This window comes from Triturus cristatus, chromosome 6, assembly GCF_964204655.1.
Source record: "Triturus cristatus chromosome 6, aTriCri1.1, whole genome shotgun sequence".
Taxonomy (NCBI): domain Eukaryota; kingdom Metazoa; phylum Chordata; class Amphibia; order Caudata; family Salamandridae; genus Triturus; species Triturus cristatus.
The window spans coordinates 222,715,350-222,734,538 of NC_140589.1; the positions used below are offsets into that span (position 1 = coordinate 222,715,350).

The window sequence follows — 19,189 nt, forward strand, 5'->3', positions numbered from 1 at the left end:
ATGGTTTTACTACCCCACCAGTACCGTCCAACTCATAATCACGCCCATAGGGCCCGATTCACAGAACTAACTTAAGAAAAAATCCTAAACTTACTACCATTTTGGTATTCACAGAAGGCACTTACTCATTTTGGTATTCACAGACGGCTCTTACTCATTTCGGTATTCACAGAAGTTAGGAGTCCTAACTTTAGGACTCCTAAATGCCTTCTGTGAATACCGAAAGTCTTAAAATTAGGATTTTTCTCAGTTTAGTAGTAGTATAGTTAGTACTCCTAACTTTAGAACTCCTAAATGCCTTCTGTGAATACCGAAAGTCTTAAAATTATGATTTTTCTCAATTTAGTAGTAGTAAAGTTAGGACTCCTAACTTTAGGACTCCTAAATGCCTTCTGTGAATACCGAAAGCCTTAAAATTAGTATTTTTCTCAGTTTAGTAGTAGTATAGTTAGGACTCCTAACTTTAGGACTCCTAAATGCCTTCTGTGAATATCGAAAGTCTTAAAATAAGGATTTTTCTCAATTTAGTTGTCCTAAAGTTAGGACTCCTAACTTTAGGACTCCTAAATGCCTTCTGTGACTCCCGAGAGCCTTAAAATTTGTATTTTTCTCAGTTTAGTAGTAGTATAGTTAGGACTCCTAACTTTAGGACTCATAAATGCCTTCTGTGAATACCGAAAGTCTTCAAATAAGGATTTTTCTCAATTTAGTAGTCCTAAAGTTAGGACTCCTAACTTTAGGACTCCTAAATGCCTTCTGTGACTCCCGAAAGCCTTAAAATTAGGATTTTTCTCAGTTTAGTAGTAGTAAAGTTAGGAGTCCTAACTTTAGGACTCCTAAACTGAGAAAAATCCTAATTTTATGACTTTCGGTATTCACAGAAGGCATTTAGGAGTCCTAAAGTTAGGACTCCTAACTTCTGTGAATACCGAAGTGAGTAAGTGTCTTCTGTGCCCCCACAGCCGGTCGCTCCTCTCCACTGCTCTGCCTGCCTGTCGCTGCCTGGCACCTGCCCACCCTGTGACTACCGCCTGACGCCACTTACCTGGTTTCACGCCGCCGCCGCCTCCTGCCTGCTGCTTCTCAGGTACCGCCTGTTGCTTTCCTGCCGCTGCTGCCCCTCCTCGCCCGCTGACCGCCGCCGCTGCCCCGGTCACTTCACCTCCGTTTCCTGCCGTTTCCGCCGCCGCTGCCCCGCTCTCCTCCTTCCTGCTCCCGCCTCCGCCTGCAGTCCCGCCTCCCCTCACTGCCGATTGGCCAACCCGCTCCCACCTCCCAGCTGACCCTCCCTCCCGGCTCCTTATTTATGACGCCCCCTGTGCGACTGCGCAGCGGACGCGCGCAGCGGGAGCACCGATTGAGCGCCGAAGGTGCACCAAAGGTAAGCCCGTCTGCGCCCGTCCGCGCCTGGACCGCGCCCAGCGCCAGACCCCCTGGTCCCCGCGCCCGCCAGCCCCCCCGCAGGACCTACGACTTCGCTACGCTCATCGCACTCAAAACCGCCCGAGCCCCCAGATGCTACCGAGCGTCCCCGCGACGCACCCATGGACCCTTCGTCTGCCGATCCTGCAACTTCTCCTGCCTCCGAACAGGCACCACGCCCACCAAGACGGACAACAGCAACCACCTCAAGTGCATCCTGATCAACACCCGCTCCGTCCACAGACACGCCGTGGAACTCTGGAACCTCCTCGACACCACATCTCCAGACGTCGCCTTCCTCACGGAAACCTGGATGAACGCCTCCTCAGCCCCCGACATCGCCATAGCCATCCCGGACGGCTACAAGATCATCAGGAAGGATCGCAACAACCAGACCGGAGGGGGCATCGCCATCGCTCACAAAAGCACCATTCGCATCTCGACTGACTCCATCGACGCATTCAACACCGCCGAATACCTGCACTTCCAGATCCACACCGACCCCAAGACTACCCTCAGAGGCACCCTCATCTACAGACCCCCGGGACCACGCGCACAGTTCTGCGAAGACATCACGGACTTTATCAGCCCTCACGCCCTCCCCTCCGCCGACTACATCCTCCTCGGGGACCTCAACCTCCACCTGGAGAACAACACCGACCGAAACACCACTGCCCTGCTGGACAACCTCGCCAACCTCAGACTCAAGCAACTGGTCAACTCCCCCACCCACTACGCCGGCCACACGCTCGACCCCCTCTTCTCATCCAGCAAGCACGTCACCTTCAGCCACTGCACCGGACTCCACTGGACTGACCACAGCTGCATCCACTTCAGCTTCAAGAAGAACACGGTCCACCACCACCCGAAGCAGGTTCCCCACAGAAACTGGAGCAAGATCACCGTCGACCAGCTCACCACCTCCCTCAGCCAGAACCCACCGGTCAGGACAACGGACCCTAACACAGCAGCCCTCGAACTCACGCAATGGCTGACCTCCTGTGCCGACGACCTCGCCCCACTGAAGAACCCACTCACCAGGCCCAGAAGCAAGAAGGCCCCCTGGTTCACCGACGAACTCAAGGACTCCAAGAAGGCCTGCCGCACCCTCGAGAAGGCCTGGCTCCTCGACAAGTCCACCGACAACATGACCGCCCTCAAACTCGCCACCCGCAGACATCACCAGCTCATCCGCACCACCAAGAAGAAATCTTTGAAGGAACGACTGGACAAGAACGCCCATGACAGCAAGGAGCTCTTCAACATCGTCAAGGAGTTCTCCAACCCCAGCATCGGCAACAACGACATCACTCCCTCGCAGGACCTCTGCGACTCCCTCGCCTCGTACTTCCACCGCAAGATCGCCGTCATCCACAACAGCTTCGGCGTTCCACCCCCGCACCCATCGACCGAACCTACGCACCCCGCCGCTATCCTCCAGACATGGACCGAAGTGACCCCCGAAGACACGACACGCATGATGAACACCATCCACTCCGGATCTCCGACCGACCCATGCCCCCACCATGTCTTCAACAAGGCCGCCTCTACCATCGCACCCCACCTCCGAGACATCATCAACGCCTCCTTCGACACAGCCACCTTCCCGGAGAGCTGGAAGCACGCCGAGCTCAGCGCACTACTGAAGAAACCAACAGCGGACCCGACCGACCTCAAGAACTTCCGCCCCATCTCGCTCCTTCCCTTCCCTGCCAAAGTCATCGAGAAGGTCGTCAACAAGCAGCTGGCCGCCTTCCTCGAGACGAACGGATCCCTCGACCCATCGCAATCCGGATTCAGAGCCAACCACAGCACCGAGACCGCCTTCATCGCAGCCACCGACGACATCCGAGCCCTGCTCGACAAAGGTGAAACAGCAGCACTCATCCTCCTTGACCTCTCCGCAGCATTTGACACTGTCTGCCACCGCACCCTAGTCCAACGCCTCAACGACACTGGCATCCAGGGGAATGCTCTGGAATGGATCATCTCAGACCTCTCCGGCAGAACACAGAGAGTACGCCTCCCTCCGTTCCGCTCTGAGGCCACCGAAGTCATCTGCGGCGTCCCGCAAGGATCGTCGCTCAGCCCTACTCTCTTCAACATCTACATGAAACCCCTCGCTGCCATCGCGCGCCAACACAACCTCCACATCATTTCCTACGCCGATGACACCCAGCTGATTCTCTCCCTCACCAGAGACCCCGACACCGCCAAAGCCGGCCTACACGAAGGGATGAAAGACGTCGCTGAATGGATGAACATCAGCCGCCTGAAGTTGAACACGGACAAGACAGAAGTCCTCATCCTGGGACCGTCGCCCTCCGCATGGGACGACTCCTGGTGGCCCCCGGCCCTGGGCACCGCACCCAAGCCAACGGACCACGCACGCAACTTGGGCGTCATCCTGGACTCCTCCCTATCGATGACCAGACAAGTCAACACCGTCTCCTCATCCTGCTTCCACAACCTCCGCATGCTCCGCAAGATCTTCCGATGGATCCCGACCGAGACCAGGAAGACTGTCACCCAGGCCCTCATCACCAGCAGACTAGACTACGGAAACACCCTCTACGCCGGTACAACAGCCAAGCTTCAGAAAAGACTTCAGCGTATCCAGAAGGCCTCCGCCCATCTCATCCTGGACGCCCCCCGACGCAGCCATATCTCGAGCCACCTGAGAGACCTGCACTGGCTCCCTGTCAACAAGAGAATCACGTTCAGACTCCTCACCCACGCACACAAATCCCTCCACGACCTGGGCCCAAGGCACCTCAACGACCGCCTGACCTTCTACACGCCCACCCGACAGCTACGATCCGCGAACCTCGCCCTCGCCCCTCGCATCCAGAGAGCCATCGCCGGAGGAAGATCCTTCTCCTACCTGGTGGCTAAGACATGGAACTCCCTGCCCATCCACCTGCGGCTGACCCAGGACCACCTCGCCTTCAGGAAACAGCTCAAGACCTGGCTGCTCGAGCAGTAGCAGACCCCCTCCCCCAAGCGCCTTGAGACCCTTCCGGGTGAGTAGTGCACGATATAAATTCCATGATTGATTGATTGAAATGAGTAACTGCCTTCTGTGAATACGAAAATGGTAGTAAGTTTAGGATTTTGTCTTAAGTTAGTTCTGTGAATCGGGCCCATAGTGTTTAGTTGTATGCATTCCATCATAAGTATGGGCCTACAGGCACTTAATGCAATGTTTATATGACTAATGGCCACACCTGGTTGTAGGTATCATTTGCAACAAGGTACCACTTGGCAGCTGTGACTATTAGTACATCTTGTACCAATAGCCTCCTGTGTACTAGCAGTAACATTGCTGTCCTCGCTTTATTAACCAACAACACATTAGATGCTGTATTTAATTATTTATTATCTCCATATTGTTTCAAAATCCCAGATGCAAGAACCTTAATTTAATATTCATTAGTATAAAGATAAACAAGGGTAATCATTGGTGGGCTACAACGAGGCAGTAAACCATTATGTTTCCACTCCCATCTAATCATAGCCAAAATATATCAGATGGTATTTTCACCTTTCAAATTCTCTCTGATGGTACCCACGATGAATTTTTCTTTTTAACACCATCCAGAGGAAATCAAAACTTAGGAGACATTTTACTGGTACAGAGAGTATACATTTGAACTTGAAATCTGCCTGTATCATGTTTTTGTACTCCATGTGTTATACTGTGAGAGTAACCTCATATGTAATTCTGAAGGTAGCAATCCCATAATCAAATATAGATATTGTTTTATATTAGCTTGAAGCTTTCTGTGACTGAATATGTTTGCAAACTGTCATAGCTCTAGTAGAGCAGAGGTTTGGGGGTTCTACCTCCACATGTTATAACTAACGTAACCTCGTTTCCAAACCTTGCAGAAGAAGCAGGATTTTGTAAGAATAATAAAATGAGTAAGCTTTTGCTGAGAGTAAGAAGTTTCTGTCGTGGTATTATTCTTCATTGACTTGTATTGTGAAAAATACCTCATATATACTGGTTTAGGTTTTTTATGTTTTTCTGTTTTTCGCACCAACTGTTTTCTTGCTAGAGCCCCAGTCAATTGAAGTATGTTATATTTGACCTTTTGCAGTGCTCCTTGCTATTTTGCATTTTACTTTAGTTGGCCTTCAGGTTTTTCGACTTGTTTAATTATAAGAAGGGAATGAACAAGAAAGCACATAAAGGGGAAACAAATATGCAGAACCCTTGTCAGTGCACCTCCATCAACCCCTGCATACTTGCCCTTCATATTCCCTCGTTACTATGTTGTATAGCTCTTCAACTTCTCAGAGTCCTAAAAATTATATTCTTTCTTGCTGTCTGAAATAAGTCCTATTTTAAAGTTTATGATAAGAATTGTTTTTATAAAGTTGACTGATTTCCTCTTTTTTAGTCTCTGATGCCCTGTACATGTGCCAGTGCACATATCAGTGTGCACACTTTCATTTGCACAAGTGCAGCTGTATTTTCTCATTTTTATGCCTAATCTTGAAGTTGTGCAAGCTTTCCTATTTGTGATTAGCACAAGAAAAATGCCACCATCAACACCAAACGCCAAACATTAATAGCACCACCAGCACCAATATCGATACCACCACTATGACCTACCCAACACACCAACAACAATACTACTAACACCAATACCACCAAGACCACTAATAACAAAATCACACCATCACCAATACAACCATCACAACCATCAATGCCGCCACCACCATGAGCACTAATGTTGCCACTACCAATATCATGAATACAACAATAATAATTACTATCAACAAAAGCACCAACAAAACTATAAATACCATCACCAATAACACCATTAATACCACAAAAGCATCACCAATATTAACACCTCTACCAATGCCAGCACTACCAATTCCACCAGTGCCAATTCTGCCTAAAAAATACCAACACTACTACCAGTACACCACTATGATACCAATACCACCAACACCAAAACCACCAGCAACACTACCTATGATACCATTTTTACAGATCTTGTTTTTGTTTGCCTTAAGACTGTGAACTTTACGACTGCTAATCAGTGCTAAAGTGTGTGTGTTCACTCTCTAAAACATGGTAACAATGGCTTACATCCAATTGGCACATTTAATGTACTTGAAGTCCCTAGTACGCAAGGACTGTAAATTAATTGCTACTAGTGGGCCTGCAGGACTTATTGTAGCATTCACTTAAGTAGCCTTTCCAATATGTCTCAGGCCTGCCACTGCAGCCAGTATGTGCAGTTGTAGCCTGCCATTTTGACCTAGCACAATAAATCTTTTTCCAGGCCTAAACCTTAATTTTTAATACATATAAGTCACCCCTAGGGTAGGCCCTAAACAGCCCACAAGGCAGGGTGCAGTGTATTTAAAAAGTTGGGCATTTTCCTTTAAGTTTTACATGCCTTGGTAGTGAAAAGCTCTTAAATTCATTCTTCATTTCTGCAAGGCCTGCCTCTCTCATATGATAGCATTAGGTTAACATATTGCATTTAATAAGTGATAACTTTCAATTGGAAGCAAGTAGGAATGTCAAGTTTTGTCTCTAAAGAATTGTAATTTAAACCCTCTTTAATGGTAAATCTGTATTTTAAGTCACAATTCTGAAAATTACATTTATATAAATTTTACATTTTCATTTTCCAACCATTTGGTGCCTGCAGTCTGCATCCTAGGTCACATGACTAGGTGTAGCTGGCAGTTGGCCTTTGTGTATTACTCACAGACAGTGAGACAAAGGGAGAATAGGTGCTGGCATGATGGGACATCTCTGACTTCATAGGGGGGAGTTGCTGAGAACTACCACACTTGCACATCACGAAGGGTGTGCCTCAGCATACTCACAAAGAGTTTCACACTAGTCTTTTGTGCCTCCTACAAATCGGGGCCAGGGCACGGAGGAAGTAAATTCCAAAGACTTTTGTAGGGGCTAGAACTCTCTAGAAACTTCCCCTACTTCAAAGCTGGAATCAAGAGCACACCGCTTGACCTGTGGAAGATTCACAAGGACTGCTGTGGTGCTCTGCTGCAAGAAGGACTGCTACTCTGCTGCCTTGCTGCCTGAGTGAGAAGAACTGGACCAGCATGTTGAATCCAGGACCATCAGAATGATTCCAAGTTGCTAGTTGTCTGGCCTCCTGGTCAGAGCCTCAGGGACAAAAAAGGCTCCAACCACCTCAAACCCTACACCTGAACTCTGCATGCTGTGAGGCGTGCCCCCAAAGTGGTGCCACCCCAGTCCTGGACCCCTGGAAGTAGGCCTAAAGGTGTTCTTCCATTCCAGCTGTGATCAAAGAAGAACCAACACTGTGCGGCGCATCGCCTCACAGTTCAGCATCGGAACCACAACTGCACGACGCATCCCGACACAGGACTTTACAATGCAGCACTGCAGTTCCTTTGTCCCAGTCTGGCATGGACAAATAACCACAGTTGGCGCTTTGTGCTTTTGAGCACAATCTATATCTAAATCTTCAAAATTGATATCTCCTGTTCCACTGATTGGATATTTGTAATTTTGGTGTCAAATACTTTCTGAAATGTTACTCTATTTTCCTAAATTGTTGTAGCATTTTTCTAGTGTTGTGTTTTCACTTTATTACTGTTTGTGTACTGAAAATATACTTTATGCTTTGCCTCTAAGTTAAGCCTGACTGCTTTTGTGACAATCTACCAGAGGGTTGAGCACAGGTTGATTTGGGGCTCGCTTGTGTTTCACCCTCAGAAGAAATGTGGTTGGTGCTTGAGTAGGGTTTCACTCTCCCTCAACCAGTAATTGAATTTCCTACAACCACCAGTAACACCACTGCCAATATGAATACCACCACTAATATCAGCACCATCAACACCTCTCCTACCATTACCAATACCACCAACTCTAATATCACCACTAATGCAACAACTACAACCAGCAACACCACCAATAGCACCAGCACCACACATAGCAATACCACCAAGAGCAAAACCCCTTTACAATACTACACAACAACCAATACTACCTATACCAATACAACCAATAACACCACTATAAGTGATTCAGCTCAGAGGGTCTTAGGAGAAGACAGTGGGTACATGGTGCCAATTGTAACAGCTGGAGTCTTTTTCACTGGTGTTCTGGGGCCCATATATTAGGAGACCCTAACTTGGACCAAGACCCCCTTTCTAGCACTAATCTTTCTTAACACTTGAATCTCAGGGTAAGAAGGCTGAGCAGTCCAAGGATTACTCAAGGGAGGTGGTGTGGGCAAGAGTCTTAGAACTCAGCAGCGCATCAAACAAAACATAATAAATTGCCTGCCAGTCAGTGTTTTTTCTCATGGGAAGAAAAGCGACTTCATTAGACACACAAATAACTGCATTACTGCAGTGGATGAACCGTTCACATCCACTGCATGACCCCGTCATATGGTGGATGTGAATTGTTTGTCCACCACCCTAAAGGGTGAAACTCCTTCTGGCGCAAGCACCATAGGGATTTTATTTTGCAAGGAAAAAATTCCCTTGTGTCCCGTGGTTATTATTATTTTGATTAGTGTGATCCTGTGAGCAAACAGAATGCTGATGTCACACTGATTGAAAGAAAAACCAGTTGGCCTCATTATCACTGACTAGCATAACTTTGACAGTGTTCGGGGGCATATCTCAGCCCCCCCGATTACCAATCTAATCAAGTGAGGTACTGCTGTAAAGGGAATAATGTCCCTTTCCAGAGGAGCCTCTCCCTAATGGCCCTTGCTTGATTATCTCCCACCCGCTAGACACAACAAGGGGGGAGCTGCCCAACCTAGTATGGACAGTGCTCCTCCCACTTAAAGAAAATACAAGAGTCTCTCTGCTAGCTTGGGGCGGGGGATTGGCTGTACACTGGACACCCGGGGCTGTATTATACATTATGCCCCAGGAAGCAATGAGTGCGTGCTCCTGCTTTGCGTGCCCTAGAGGCACGATGATATTAAGAGGGGGCCGTAGAGGCTTGTGCGTTCCCTTCTGTAATACAGATAGCGCTGGCACACATGCTGCATCTGCGCTATCATAAGAGGACATTCCCTGATTTGCATGGGGGCGTGGTCCCATGCAAATATGGGAATCAGTTTTCATCAGCGCCCGCGCCATATTATGGATGTGGGAGCAAAGGCAAACATGCCTTTAGGAGGTGCACTGAAAGTGCACCACAAAAAAATGCTGCATTTTCAGTGTGCTTCCTAAGGCTGCCCTCTGGAGGGGAGAAAGAATGTCCCATGGACCCCCAGACATCTCCTTGTAGAAGGAAGAAGTCACAAACTGCACCTGCCTGCAAGGGGATCACTCTCTCCTCTTGAAAGTGGAGGTGGGTTGCTGCCAGCACTGTGAAACACAGAGCAGATTTAAAAGAGCTGATCCGTATTTCACTTGAATGCGCTGCCCGAGGGAAGCGTGAGTATGTGGTTGTCATGAGGGCAGCGCATTCATTCTAATACAGTTCAACGTTCCTGTTTGCACCCAGCGCAACTTTTGAAAGAAACTCCATGGCGCAAACCGGGAAAGTGCACCATATTCATAATACAGGCCCAGGAATATTATTGTAAGAAATAAAGAAGGGTAGGGCAGCCCACCTAAGGATTGGGCATTGGCTCAACCCTATATATGGTCCAAGAGTCATTCTATCCACCATAAGGCACATAGGGGTACACCTATCTGCCCAATGAGAGCCAGAAACCTCACTAGAAACCCAACTAAATGTGAGGAAACAATGGCCAAAAAAAGATGGGAGGGGTGCAGTCCACCCAAGCTTCGGGTCATGTACCCATCCCGTAAAGGGCTAAAAAATCTTTCTAAACCCCCTTGAGGTACAGATTGGAGGCTCAAGAATCAATAAAGGTTAGGGGATGCCATTCCAGTCATTGGGCTGTGCCCCCACCTGTAACATGCCCAACAGCCTTTATTCACCATTGAGAGGCAGAGTGGGGGGGTTCGCCCAAAATCAGACACCTTGGGGGAGAAGAAAGCTCACAACACCCACAGATTATGTTTTTTTTAAAAGAATGGGGGTGGACTGGATCACATGAGACCACACTCCCCACCCCAAAGCAACAAATGTCTTTCTGCAATGGGGAGAATATGGGAGGATTTACCTTTATCTAGCCAAGGTGGAAAGAAATCCCATGAAATATCAGTCCTGACATCAGCCCTAAAGCTGAAAGGTTCTTTCTGCCCCCCTGGTGCCTAGAGCATTCCCATCCCCTGGAAAGCAAGACGGAATCTGGATCATTTTGATGTAGTGTTGACATATAGGCAGGAAGAGAGAAAGTAAATCCCAATCACCTTTCAAATGCAATTATGAACAGCTCCACTATTTGGGCTCTGGGTCTGCCAGCAACCGGAGAACTCTACAGACGATGGGCATTTCTGAAACCAAGATACTCTGGCAAATACAGGCTGGTGTGGCATGCAAGGATCACACTATATTCTCTTACCCATACTGCCATGCAAACACCAGACTTTGGATAAGTGGATGCATTTCTTCATATTTCTGAGAGGGAAAATTCAGGAATCTGCAGCGATGTATAAAATTCATTCCACCCAGTGGTTCCACACTATTCAAGTTAAAAATGATACCCCACTTGTTTTGATGCCGATTAGAAGAAGGGCCCAAACAAGGGACCACTCGAAAACAACTGAGTTAATGGTCACTGTTTTCATCTGTTTCTGTAGCATTTTCTTGGCAAAACCTGATGTCTCCACTTTGCATTTTAAGGTCCTTCCTGCTGTGGGAAATAGGTTCACCTATTCAACTGGGATACTGTTTTTATTAGAAGACGTATATAAATAGCTGGTGTAGAAATTCTGTGCATGTACACAGATTCCGGACCTTTACCCCGGAGAAATTTAAGGAAAGTGTGTGATTTTAGCCAAAGGTTATGGTTTGCAGGGCATTTTGGCTAACAGCATATAGTGTGATCCACTCAAGGCACACTACTCTGGACTCCCCTTGGTGCTTAGTTCTCATAAATGTCTGGGTGTAGTATGTTTGTCAGGGGGTGTTCCAGACTGGGCCCAAATACAGCAGCTACCCACAACACCAGCAACAATGTGATATCTCTCATTTGTATTTTAAGACCTTTACTGTTCCAAACGTTGGGCCCAATCACACAAGTGGGGTACTGTTTTCATGTGTGTGTGAGAATAGAATAGTAAACAATTTGTTATTATCAATTTGATTTCTCACTATTTGTGGTATTTGAATATAAGCTAGCTAGCAAGGAAAAAACAAATTTTATCAAAACGCCCTCAAACGCCATGTGATAATATGAGTGACCAAAAATTCAAAGTTGCACAAATAGCTGCTATTCCCAAACTCAGTACCTCAGGGACATTTCAAAAGTGCATAGGATTCAGTTATGGACATTTTTAATTAATTAGATGCTTCCATATGAATTGATACCTGCTCTGCACACAATTGAATATCATATTAAACTGCTGCTTATTTGTTGGCTCTGGGCACTCTGCGGTTTTGGAAAACTAAAACTAACAAGCAACCAGAAGGATCTGACTAACATAGAAAATATTACTTTTACAATTTGGTAATCAAGGCAAAAATTGCAGATGAAAACATCGGCTTTCTAGTTTTCCGACTTATTTTCGTATTTTTTTAGTTCAACTATACTTTTGTATTGGGAAACCATTAGCGATCTACACAAATGCCCTATTGCTGAATTTTTAACTTTGCTTACTTTTTGGAAAAGTGTAGCTTTCTCAATTCACCTGTTCCCACCACAAACTTGAGCATATTAGAAAAATGCCAAAAATGTGGCACACAAATTGCCTTTGTGCTTGATGCTGAAAGTTGGGAAGAAAATGATCTTAGCACATCAATCCTTTTGTTGTTGCCAATTTTAGAAAAAACGTACGTTTTCTTGTTGAGCACTTTTTTCCTAGTTATAAAAACATAATTTTGCTATATTTTGGCTATTTTCTTTTTTCCCTTCTTGGGAATCCACAAACCTTGGACACTTTTCGAACCCCCACCATGTAGGAAAAAGGACTTAGGGGGTCACTCCGATGGTGGTGAACCTGCCACCGTCAGACTGTCGGTGGCAGGCTCACCGCCATCGTGAGACCATTTTCCACCCGCCATATTATGATGGCGGGAGGTACCGTGGCAGTCGGAAACACCGACTGCCACGTATATGACGCGTTTCTTGAGCCCGCCGGTTCTGCAAAGTCCCTGAGCCTGTAATGCATGCCGGCCGTGCCTAGCAGGCACCGCCGGTCAGATTACGATGCCGGCTCCCTACCAGCCTTTCCATGGTGGTTCACCCACCATGGAAAGGCTGGCAGGGATGGCCTTTGGGGGCCCGTTGCTGGCCCCCCTTGTGGAGGGGCAGTTTGTTTTGTGTACTTGTGCTGCCCCGTAGGTGCCCCCCTACATTTCTCTGCACCATCTGGCAGACACCGCGTGGTGCCTGCCAGGTAGTTGGTCCCCATCCACAGGATGATGGCGGACAGACAGAAGTCCGTCCTCCATCGTAATAAGGCCCTAAATTTGGATTGGAATCCTTTTGTGGAAAAATGTTGTGAAGGCTTAAGTACGAAATGCCCCAACTTAAAAAAAAAGGGTTCAGCACTGGGGGGTAGGTGAAGCCTCTGCAACTAAGAGACTAAATACTATGCACAAATTAACTAATAAACACAAATATTCCAGGCCGAAATAGCTATGGTGTACCTCTTTAATGGGCCTAACAATCAACAGTAGTTGCACTCTAAAGAAAGGTCCATAGATCAAGTAACCCTTAAATGCACCACTGACTTCTTTTGTTAGAGACTCTTCTAAAAGTGTACGCACCAGCAAGCCCTGAACCCTGATATATGCATAACACAACAAAAATCAGTGTGTTACTAACAATAGAAAAGCCTTAGGGTGACCAGCCAAAACCAATGGGAGGTATCGGGGGTCCACCTCCTGCTCCATAGTGACCCCGGACATCACTTGCGGTGATCTTGCCCTCAAAGGGCACCACACTTTTTTAAGAAGGTGATCTTGTGCCTTATTGGTGATACTTTCTTTGCTAACCACCGTGGGGAATTTTCTTTCTTTTTCTATCTTTTTTCTTTTAAAATATGAATCTAGCACAGACTTGCACAATCGCTTCTCTTGTGCCTGAGTATTTAGGTTGCCGGGTACACCTGGAAGTCCAAGCCCAAATGACATTCCCAGCTCCTTGCAAGGCACTTACTTCCTGGTGCTGGTGGGGAAATCAAATGTCTTCTCATCTCCCATGCTTCCAACAACCAGCTCTCAAGTGCCACCGGGCATATATGCAGTGTGCTTCTTGGTCCTCCCAAACACATTCACAGGGAATAGGGGAAGCATACTGCAATACCACCTGGGTGCTTGTCTTCTTAAAAGGAACAAACCCATCAGATATGGAGGTGCTGCACTTCCAAGGGACTGACTCTCTCTAAAAGTGACTAATAAAAAATGTAGGAGGATGCCATTTATGTTCCAAGTCTATTGTGTCTCCAATTTGAATCTATATAACCTCAGGCTTCCCAGCAGTTTCCTGCAGATACTTCTCAATGAGGTTAAGATTTTCTTGGGCTGGCAGCCCTGGGGACACACCGGGTAGCCTTCAAATGATCAGGCTAAACAATGATTGATTTCGCTGGCCTCTGTGGGCCAATTGTGATGAGAATTCAGGGTATTTCCTCCCTCAATAGAATGTTCTTCATGACACATGTGCAACTCCAGCACCCAGCTACCTCCTTCCAGCAGTGGGAAGCTGTGCAGAGCCCAAGATCTGTGTGTCTGTCTGGGATCCTGGTAATCTTCTTGGCCCAGAGTTTTCCTTCAGCGGCACTCATTAGCGTTCCAAGCAGATTACACTCCATGCCTGAACTTCCCAGACTCCACATTCCCCTAGTCCCCCGCGTATCCGGCAGGAGCACATGGGGTGCCCTAGGTGAGCTCCCTCATTCGGGGTCCCCAGCAAGTTGACCCTCTTCTGTCCCCCAAATGGAGAGGGGAGGTCTCTGCCACTGGCTATGGAAGTATACATCTGCTAGAGTCTACGACAATAGAAATCCAGAGTTCCCCTTCACTCCAGACAAGGAGATTTATTCACAAGGGGTCCTTTGTTCTTTGTGTTCTGCAGATTCCAATGCTTCTCACAGCTTTTTCCTCATGCAGCTGTTTATAAGTGGAGGAGGAGAAAAGATAGGTGTCTCTGCCCAATTCAAATATGCCACATCATCTTCCCACCACTGATCCATCGCCGCAGCACTGCATTTTAGGACTTTTCAGGATGGTGGAATCAACTTTTGGTCAGCCATATTTCCTCTGGAGCTTTCAGTTCTGCATTGAACTGACAAAACAAGCTGTCCCCTGCCCTCCAAAACATCAAAGAAGAGGCCCTTGAGTGGTGCCAGAGGTCTGGGTGCCTCCCTCTATTTCTCTGTGGAAGGGCATGCCCAGGGTTGTCAGGAAGCATTTAGCACCTGCATGATTGGTCCCCCACCCTCTTCCATTCTCAGAAGCAAGTCAATCCTCACCAGATTGGCCGAGTGTGTAGGATAGGCGTTGATCAACCTGCTGGCCAGCAAAGTAATTAACTGGGCCGAGCAGAGTAGTTCAAATACCGAATCTCAATAGGGGCATCCACAGACGAATTCTGCGACACTCAAAGTACATGAAGATATACATATATGGTCAAATAAATATATATTTATACTCTGAAACTGTTGATACTTATAGATAGAGAAATTAATCTTGTCTTGAGGGGGCATTTTGGTGGAGCTTCAATCTACACTGTGAAAACAGTAAAGCACTACATACTCCAAAATAAATCAATCAGAATATTTATTTTTGGATGCCATGTTAATTCAATTTAATAAACATCCTCTCTGCAACAAGCTACCCATGCACAGACACCAGACTGGGTTACATAATAGTCTCACTCACTCAGCCTGCACACGGCTGCACATGTGTGTGCACACATGATCATGTGTAACCAGTGTAGACACTCTTACCTCTGGTGCCCATTAGTTGGCCCTATTTTCAAAGGTGGGTGCTGGCTGTTAGAACTGAAAGCCATTTCAGCAGCACCTACACTGAGTGAAAGTTAGTTTATTCGTAGCAGAGATTCAAAAAAATGTAATGGGATGAAGCCAGTCAGGACCCAGTTTATCACAACCACAAGTTCCACGGCACCATCAATGTCACAATAGGTCCAACACCATAGCAATGTCCTAGCCATTAACAGTAACACACCACCACTATCTATACCACCACCAGCAATACCCCTGTCCCAAACACCAGCAACACACCACCATCAACACTACTCACCAACAATACCATCATCATAAATACCACTAATATCACTACAGCTACAAATATCATCACAATTGATAATCCAACCAATGCCACCTACACCAATATCACAACTACTAAAACATTACCAATCACTACCACTAATTGCATATTCACCATTGTCACCACTAATACTACCACTACCAATATCTCCACTAGTCACTACGACAAATTCCATCTCCACCACTAATACTACCACTTTCAATATCACCAATATCACAAGGCAGCAGCAATGCCACAAACAATATCACAAAAAATGCCTTGAACAGTACACCTTACCACCAACCATCTCCTTTCTGGGAAAATAACAGGCCCAAATCCACAAACATTGACTAATTGCTTGGAGCAGGTGGTGGGGGTACCTTTGCTCCAGGGTGGGTGAAAGGGGAGATAGGAATGGGAAGTGTTTATTATTTCTTCCAACCCTACCCTTCCAAGTAGCTGTTCAGCCCCATAAAATGTCTGTGAATATTCCAGTCAAGATGGAAAAGTAGCATGAAGGAAGATACTGCATAAACTTTGAAAAAAGAGAGGCCAGGTGACATTGAATGTCAAGATGTGTCCCTGTAATACTGCTCTTGAGTCATTTGTTGGAGAACTTGTGCAGAAATAGCTACCATTTTGACACTATTTTTTCAAACGTTTCATGGGCAGTTTAAGACCCAACAACTCTGGTAATGCTTGCTTGGCATGCTAGAAAAGTATTGAATTCTCTCATTCAGAATGTTTAGGTGTTAAGGCAATTTATGTGAATATTGTGCTGCAAGGACACAATTTTTCCCAGTACTTTTTAAAAATTTCCACAGGGGGGAGAACTTCCACGAACCTCCCTAAGGTGAGTAAGGCACATTCATTTCACACACACCTTCCTATTCCAGCAAGTTATTTATCTCCCCCTAAATCACAGGTTTACCAGTTTCACAGATTTTTATGGCAATATTGAGCCAATGTTTAAGAATTGGTGAGTCCAATATGGCTATGTTCAAGTTGTTTTACTGTTGGTAAAAAACAATAATGTATTTAACAATGACCGAGTATGAACACAACCAAAGGCAATGCCAATAGGTCTGACTTTCCCCTGAAAGTATCTTTTCAGTCACCGACTAGTTTAGCATCTAAAAACTCATCACACAGGCACTCTGTCACTCATCCTTGCTTTCATATATCAATTCATCCATCCGCCAGCTCAACCACTCACAACCAAACTCACACAAACTCAAGAAGTATATGAAAGATGAATAGAATAAAAGATAAAAGAATAAAGGAAAATGAAGGAGAAAGAGAGTGAGTATGTCCTTGCAATACAAATAAATACATAATTTAAAACAGCAGAGGGCACTCATCTTCGAATTGCATTGGACATACTTATCCTTGTTATAAAATTTCAGCAATGGCCAGCACATCTACAAGGAACGAGTTAGCAATCTTTGCACAGCCATCTAATGATACAATAGGCACAATATCCTACCAAGCAGGCCACTCAGGAAATATCACAAAACTTGCAAGGGCATTGTGCCTAATGTATCATTTTTGTACTAATCCAAGAAGGCCAATATGTTACATCTAAACATGGTTACCTACATAGCATGGTGAACAAATGCTACACATTCAAAAAAATGTATTCCAAGATGGCCACCAGGTTTAAAAGAAGTAGCTGAACATGATGTTGAGTGCTTCAAATGAATGAGCAGCAAGTAAGTGGCATGGTAGTACTGTCAGTAGAACTGCTTGGTGCTCTAAAAACTAGCAAACAAAAAATGGTAAAAGTAAAAAAATAAAAGGAGATCCATGAGAGGGGAAAAATAGAAATCTAAAGGACTGGCTCACCAGTCCTGGTACTGAAGCACACTGATTTTCAGGTATATGTGATCAGCCACAGTGCTTTAACTCATAGAGATATAGAGCCGCCGATGACCGAAGTGGGATATCCCATGGTATATGTTGTCATTGACAGGAGAAGAATATGTAGGACACTCAAACAGACCAATCGTTCAACAAGGCTAACCAACAGCTCTATTTGTGCATACATATATTTATTATAAATGTGTTTTATTACAAAAACCTGGCTGACAGCTAAAGCTCTAAAGTAGTTCAATATGTTGACAGATGAAACACATGCATTAATTTACTAATATATAGAAAACAAATGTTGGCAAAATAATGTACAAGTCCTTATAAAAGGGCCTAATTAGAATTATAACCCTGCAAATCTTCTATCCTCATGAGCACTAAAATCCTTGCCTAATCCAGTAATCAGTGAGACTCCATTTAATGAAACACCTGTCTACAGGCTTTAACACAGTGTAATAAAACTCCACCCTTAAAACCTATTACCATTCACATATGCTTTTTACAATAAATATGTTGTGCTTACTCCATTTGTGAAATCTTTGCAGCATAGTTACAGCCAAATGTGCCATCACACAATGCTAGAAGGTCTATTCATTGGAGGAATTCACTAAGGTATGCAACATGTACTTACCCATTGTTATGTCCGCACTAGTGATATTCATGCTTCCATCGCTGGCTGAGAGATTGTAATTTTTCAGAGTCCTTAGAAAATCGGTCACATCATTTATTCTGCTTTCATTATGCAATACAACATCAATTTCCGCCTCATATTCCAAAATAACACTTTGTCCTGAATTATGAGTAAAATAATGAAAGAAGTAATTATTTTCAAAACGTCTCTTTAGATAACGTAACAAGTGATGCAACAAAAAATTACATGAGCCCATATAGCAACTGGTAAGACCAGTCTAAACCAATACCAATGGCCTCATATCAATGAGCTGGGCACATACTTGAATTCATCCAATACCCTATTATAAACAGTGACCAAGTAAAAATAAACATTATTTAAAACATATTTTGGTGAAGCTACACCGACAGAAACTTAAACAATGCTATTTTACTGCTATTTTAAAATGATATCTATTTTACAAGTCTACAATTCATTATATACATTACAGAAATATCATCTAGAATCATAATATTTAAAATGATAGGACAGTTTCAGTACAGCTCCCAGTATCTCCTAAAATAATGCTTCTTTCTTGCACAATGCTTTAGAGCCCTGCCTCACAGCAGCTTCAGTAAAATATTGCCATTATCAGAAAGATTCAATGAATACTTACAGCCTCTGAGTGCTTATGTCAACAGCATATGTGGAAAGTGCAGCAATAACAAGAAATATGTTTTCTTATCACCCTGCCTGTAACCAACAGCTTTGTTCTTTGGGGCAACTCTTCTTACTTTATCACTCTACATATGCACCATCTGCAAACACCCAAATATGTTCAAACCAAATTTCCCTAATTTGCTTTGAAGGTAGATATAGTAAATAACATCAAACTTCACGGTCAACTAAAGCATATTATAAACAAAATACGAACAGATTTCCTACCT

At 45.2% G+C, this 19,189-nt stretch overlaps 1 protein-coding gene across 1 annotated transcript in view; it reads right to left on the reverse strand.

The window, feature by feature from the left end:
• The window catches only part of LOC146816683 (adhesion G protein-coupled receptor F1-like), a 512,362-nt gene that overhangs the window by 340,327 nt on the left and 152,846 nt on the right, over positions 1-19,189 (reverse strand). Inside the window, exon 5 of the mRNA XM_085610576.1 lies at positions 18,264-18,422. Within this exon, the coding sequence (XP_085466702.1) occupies positions 18,264-18,422 (159 nt within the window). The remainder of the gene's footprint in view (positions 1-18,263; positions 18,423-19,189) is intronic.